The following is a 6,230-nucleotide window of genomic DNA, read 5'->3' as shown; positions in this document are numbered from 1 at the left end:
TTAAGTAGACAATGTTAGCTATCAAGGAGCGACGTTGTTTTTCATTGGGACCTTCGTCCCTTCGAGGCTAGGCCTATACCATCCTGGCTAGTCTAGAGAGTAGGATAAGGCTAGCGCGACATGCGGACGTGTTGGTTAGTCTACAAACGTCGCCTAAAGTAATTGATTTTACCCGGCAGAACGAAAGAAGGAAACTCCGCTTTTCAGTCGTCTTAGGCCGATGTTTTTTGACAAACAATGACCTTTCAGAGGTCAAATTTCTGTCAAGAATATGAATTCAGCAAAAAATTACAGACCAACCCAGATAATTTCAAATAGCACTGGGCTTAGGGTAACAGAACATTTATTTTTTGCATCCTAAATCAGTGTCCATGTTCTGCAAGTCCTTTTATAAGGTGAGACATAAAAAAGTTTTTCTTTATTTTTATTATGCCCGCCACTCCAAAAATAAAATATGTATATATTTCTTCCTAATAATAAATTCAAAGAATTTAACCATCCCGTTCTACACCGTTTTAATTCACCAATAAAATTTTATTTTTATTTTCTCCTCCATCTGGATATTTTTTGCAAAAACATTTTGCTAATTAGGAAAACAAAATTTTAATTTCATTTTTTTTTTCAAAAAATGAGTTTGTGAAACAAGGTATAAAAAAAGTTGTGGCATATCCACCTCAAAAAAACCATACTTAACCCTGATGAGTTAAGCTTGGTTTTTTTGTGTTTATTTTCATTTTAAAGATGTATTGTCTCCTGAAAATGACAAAAAGAACATGAAAAACTAATTTTTAAATTAACTCATTTTGCAGTAACGAAGAAATTATATGTTACCTGAGCTTTAAAATTAATTAATTAAAAAAATATGTACCCTGATTTTTTCTTCTGAAAAAATTATGGGTAGCATTTTTGGAATACACAATTTTTTATGTTCAAGTTCATTATTTTAATGTTATTTCAAAATGAGTTAATTTCAAAAATGATTTTTATGATTTTTTTTTATTGTTTATGGGACAATACATATTTAAGTGGATTAAAACAAACTTGATACAAAACAAAAAAAAAGTAACTACTGTATTAAGAATGCAGTGGTGAATAGTATATTAACATCTTCAATAAAAAAACAAAACAAAAATTCCCTAATAATTCTCACATCAAATGTTAAGATTAAGTCAGTCTCTAATTTTTTAAATCTTTTACTTTACTTTCAATATTTTTTCATTAAGGCAAGGCAAAAAAGTCTCATCCAGTGTGTAGAAATTGAAACAAACTGGATAGTCATTAAATAAGCAGAATGAAAAAACAATACACAATAGGAAATAGCTATTACTGCCCAAAATTCATTCATTTTGATAATGTGGTCAATTCTAAAGCCAGGGTCCGGAGGAAACCACTTATATTTTGATGTGTTGTACAACTGAAAGGGTGTTTAACAACAAACTTGGGAATGGATGCGATTACAGATTTCTGAATATAAAAACTGGGGGAAAAGGGGGATTAATCCTCCTTTTTTCTAACTTTCCCCTCCCCCTCCAGTTTTTAAATATTAAAAAATATGTGAAGTTCATTAACCATTCACAAGTTTTTGGCTAAACACCTTTTTTGTGTCTCAGAAAAATAAAATCATAAAGCATACCAAAAAATGTTTTCCCTGTGGAGCCTGGCTCAAATCTTGGCGTGAGGTAGGAAGAGCTGGCAATCAATTTTGTCGTTTTGTTGATTGTGAGACTCTAAAAACGATTAAATAAGTATTTCAAATCTCCAAATTACCTGAGCTTTTTTAGGGCCCCCAATTTTTAGTTTTGTTGATTGTGAGACTCCAAGAACGTTTAAATATTAAGCCTTTCAAATCTCCAAATTTCCTGAGCTTTTAGGTGATTCACCCTGAATAGTTCAGAGCAGCCTACAGTATGGCTCCACGCACTTGTTCTCGTCGGGGACACAAAACAAAATTTACGCTTTAACAGAAGAGGAGTCAAAAGCCGTTAAGTTTAAACAACCAATCTACTGTAGTCAAGTAACGCATATTCTCACGTACTGTAAAGACAACTGTACCCCAAGTTTAAGAAGATTTTTGTATGTTGGGCACATAAGACGAGCCCCTCCGTTTTTCGATCGTAATTTGCTATTTTAAAGCATCGTCTTATACTGTATGCGAGAATATACAGCAAGTAATCGGCTGTTCCATGGCAAAACAACGTAACTTGAAATTTTCACTTTTGGAGAAAAATAGAGCTAAAGTTTGCATGTTTGCAGTAACTAGTTGATTTTGCCTATTGCCAAACTCCATCAGCCCAAACAATATTTGAATACCATTCCGAGGCAAAACAACATTGCAGATACATTGTTTTGCCCCATAATGTTGCAGTTAATGTATGTTGCTTTAAAACAGAAAATCACTAGATTTTAAGTTTTGTGCTTGTGACCTGAAATTTTCACACATAATTCAGAAGTGTTTAATATACTCCTAAATTATATTATCTAAAAATCGACAAAAATGTCAGTTACGTTGTTTTGTCTAGGGACGGCCCTAATCTACTGACACTTCTTAGGCTACTGAGTCATGTTAATCCAACATTTTATCCTGTTGTTTTAATTGATAAACAGAAACAATCATCCTTAAAAAAGCAAATTCTGGTGAAATCCAGAAACACTATCAAAAATAAAATTAATTTAAAATGCTAATTAAGAATTGATTGGGTGCTGTAGGAAATATTCCAGATGCACGATTGATTTTAAAGAAAAAATAATGGGCTAATAATTAGGTATAGATTTTTGAATATTTTAAAACTTGGCTAAAGAAGGATGTTAAAAAATCTGTATCTTCCGAGTTATCTTTGAATAAAAATTCAGCATTTTAGAATGCATTTGTAGAACATATCAAAAAATCTTTCTCCTCCAAAACCTGGCTTTTATTGAAAAAAAAACAAAAACAAAAACAAAAAAACCTTTCCTTGTTAATAATTGGATGTGGAAATAGAGAGCCCTACCTTTCTATTGCATTGTCCCATATCCAACTGTTAATCAATTTAAAATTACAGATTTTGTAGTAAAAATGCTTTGGTAAAAAACAACATTAAAGATAACACCTAAATTTGCTTAATTGTTTTAATGTGTTTGAAGGATTGCAGGGTGAAAAAATAATATATTATATTAATGCTTGCAGTTGCAATCAAAACGTCAAAATTCTTAACCACCAACAGTTGTTTTCAAAACTACCTATGCGGTGTACCGCAAGCATTAATATATACATGTTTTAATTTTGACGTTTTCAATTTTTTTGATTGATTTCTCTGTTTATGTCGAATTACAGTATAACACTGTGTAATGATTGGACTACAGTATCATTTCACAATAACTTCCATAAATTTATTGTATTGTATAAATTTATCAAGTAGGTTGTTAAGCTCAAGTGATTACTTTGTATACACAACAAATTCCTTTGTCAATAATATTGTAATAATTTATTTTGATAAAGTTATTCTATGTAAATTTATCAACAATATGTTGAAGTGCTTTAGTTACACCTGAGCGAGTTAGCGTAGTATGGAACTGAAACTGTGGTCGGAGTTAAAGACCGTTATTTCCTTGTATCTCCATTTATGCAAGACTTTTTGATCAACACGCACCTCAATCAATCATCATATGAAACGCCAAAAGGACAAGTCATACTGCTTGTGTTTTATGTTGCCACAACTTGTACTTTGTCCTTTTTTGAAGTTCCATACAATCAACTTTTGGATGGGAAGTTCAGTTGTTGGTCCAATGATTCAATTTGTCATGCAAATATAAGAACTAGGCCTAGGTATACAATTTAAAAAGATTTTTATCTTTCACACTGTAGCAGTACCACATCCCTGGATCTCCAGGGCCTACTGTAGGCCTATTCCTTGTTGAATTACAAGTGGAACAGGTAGCTTAGAAACTACAGCTGAATTTGTATTGACTCTCCGCATCTAAAAAAATATCTTTTGGAAATGGTTATCCATCCGATATATCTGGCCCTTGGTTGGCCTAGTCTAGGCCTAGCATTATAGGGCGTAGTGCAAGCGAACTCCATCCACCAATCAGCACCTCAGAGATCTGACGTAAATCGTCGGAATAATAACCACCAGCCATCTATATTTTTTATTATTTAGTTTTTAAAAAATATTCATTAAAATTATTAAATAATCTGACAAATAACTATAATTAGGCCTAGGCCCTAGGCCGTGCTGGCCTAAAATAAGGCCAACCCTACACAATAGGCCTAGGGTTTATCCCCTAGGGGAATAAGCTAGGCCTAGTAGTACTAGTACTACTAGGCTAGGCCTAGGGCCTACATCATGCTTCTATTAATCGCACACAAATTAATGCCACCACCGTACCGTAAGGGAATAATCTGGAAATCCTTAACACTGTGCTTAGCCCATGTACCGCCAATATATTCACGGCATAAGTTAAACGCTTTTATTCTAAACTCTGGTTCCACATCCTCCATGTTACAGAAACGCTCTGTATTGAGAAATGAATGCTTTACTCCGTTGGTTGAAAGACGAAATGAGCGTAGTAGTATGCAGTTCCTACATATACTTGATAAAAACATTCAGTTCCAAACAAACAACACCATAATTATCCAAATCAGCAAAATGGAAGAAGGCAAGCATGGAGAAAAAGATCTCTTCGCTGATTCGACAAATGCTCCAGATCCCATGACACGTCATTATCCATTCACGGTCACGAGACACATACGTAAGTCATAGCTCCACCCAGTATAGAGTAGAGTATGAATGATGTGGTGGTTCTCGAGAGACGGATCCAACGCTCCCCCTCTTGTCAAACGAAAATTGTAGAAATAATAATAATAAACCAGGGAAAAACCAAATAGGCCTATAAATAATTGACAGGTCACATGGGGAGAATTTTGGGATTGGCCAATTTTCTGCCATGTTGGCCTACACTTTTTTTTTTTTTTTTTTTTTTTTTTTAAAACCAGTAAAATTTTGCCATAAAGGCTCAGCGCTCTATTTTTTGGCCAATTTCAGGATCAAAATGTTCTTATTTTGTTCTTTTTTTACACACTTTTTTCAAACATAGAAAATTATTAAATTGTGCAGTATCTGTACTGGAATGTAGGTGAAAGTGGCCCAGTAAAAATGGCCCCCATGTTACATGACACCTACACGGTACTGTATAATAGAGGGTATTACTATAGTCACCTTACAGCACATAAAAATTGAGATATAAGTTTTTGGTTTTTAAAGGTAAAAACCTCATTTGAGATTTTACCTCAGCCTCAATTTGTTCTTGTTCTTAATTTTTAAGCAATTTCAACCTTAGTGTTCTTATAAAATGTGTTCTATTTAATTAAAAAAAAAAAGTGTATCGACAAGTTTGTAGAATCCTAGGCCCAGATTGCCGAGTCCACTTCGACGAAACTCGCACCTTGCAGAAGGCACTGCCCTAGGCCTTGACCATTTCACCCCATTGCCGAAACCGCCGAAATCCAGCCGAATTTCGTGCCGAATAATTATAGTGAAACATGTTTGCCGGGTGTCCTCCACCTTCGTGGGTAAAAGTGGGCCTATAAATTGGAGGTGTTGCGGCCTCCTGAGGGGATGAAGATAAAGTATAGTTGGAAAGCCAGCTGGCAAAAGAAGGTGATTTTTAACAACTTCGGTGTAGAAAATCTGAACTCTTTTTTATAGTGACTAAATAAAGCAAGTTTACAAATGACTGACAAATGCTTGAACAAAAGAACAGTGGGAACAAAATAATAATGTGATCAACTGTGTTTCGACAATCTGGCCTAGATCCGTGTGTCATGCATATATATATTTATATATAAGTAGGGAACAAGTTCCTTTTTGTTAAAAGCCAGATCTGTGTGGAAATTAAAGTTCATCCTTCAATTCGATTCACCCCATACAAAATGGAAACAAAAGACGACATCAACCATAAAATATGACATTAAATGGAGGATATTAGCAAAAGGCTAATACTCTGATAAACAAACGATGCAACATGTTTGCAAAATAACACTTCCTATAAATTTTTTTCTATGTATTTGCGCCTATGATTTTTAATGGATATTGATTTGCACTGTAAAAATAAAGATGATTATCCTCTACCAAGGCTGGCCAAATATTGATAATTATTACTGATAGTTAAACAAGTTAATTAACATTATTTAAATAAAATATATATTTAATGAAATAGGCCTGTTATGCTACCAACCGTAACAGAGAATTTGA

At 33.7% G+C, this 6,230-nt stretch overlaps 1 protein-coding gene across 2 annotated transcripts in view; it reads right to left on the bottom strand.

Annotated features, from left to right (window-relative positions):
* LOC117117067 (choline kinase alpha-like) overlaps positions 1–4,636 on the bottom strand; it is a 33,956-nt gene extending 29,320 nt beyond the window's left edge. For both annotated transcript variants that reach the window (XM_033261257.1, XM_033261258.1), the window contains exon 1: positions 4,365–4,636. In XM_033261257.1, coding sequence (XP_033117148.1) covers positions 4,365–4,582 — 218 coding nt within the window. In that variant the 5' untranslated portion in view covers positions 4,583–4,636. The remainder of the gene's footprint in view (positions 1–4,364) is intronic.
* Between the last annotated feature and the right edge of the window lie 1,594 nt (positions 4,637–6,230).

The sequence above is a fragment of the Anneissia japonica genome, unplaced genomic scaffold (genome assembly GCF_011630105.1).
Source record: "Anneissia japonica isolate Jap-2015-1 unplaced genomic scaffold, ASM1163010v1 scaffold288094_len592898_cov174, whole genome shotgun sequence".
NCBI classification, from domain to species: Eukaryota; Metazoa; Echinodermata; class Crinoidea; order Comatulida; family Comatulidae; genus Anneissia; species Anneissia japonica.
The sequence above is the reverse complement of the archived record's forward strand: the minus strand, read 5'-3'. Positions and strand labels throughout refer to the sequence as shown.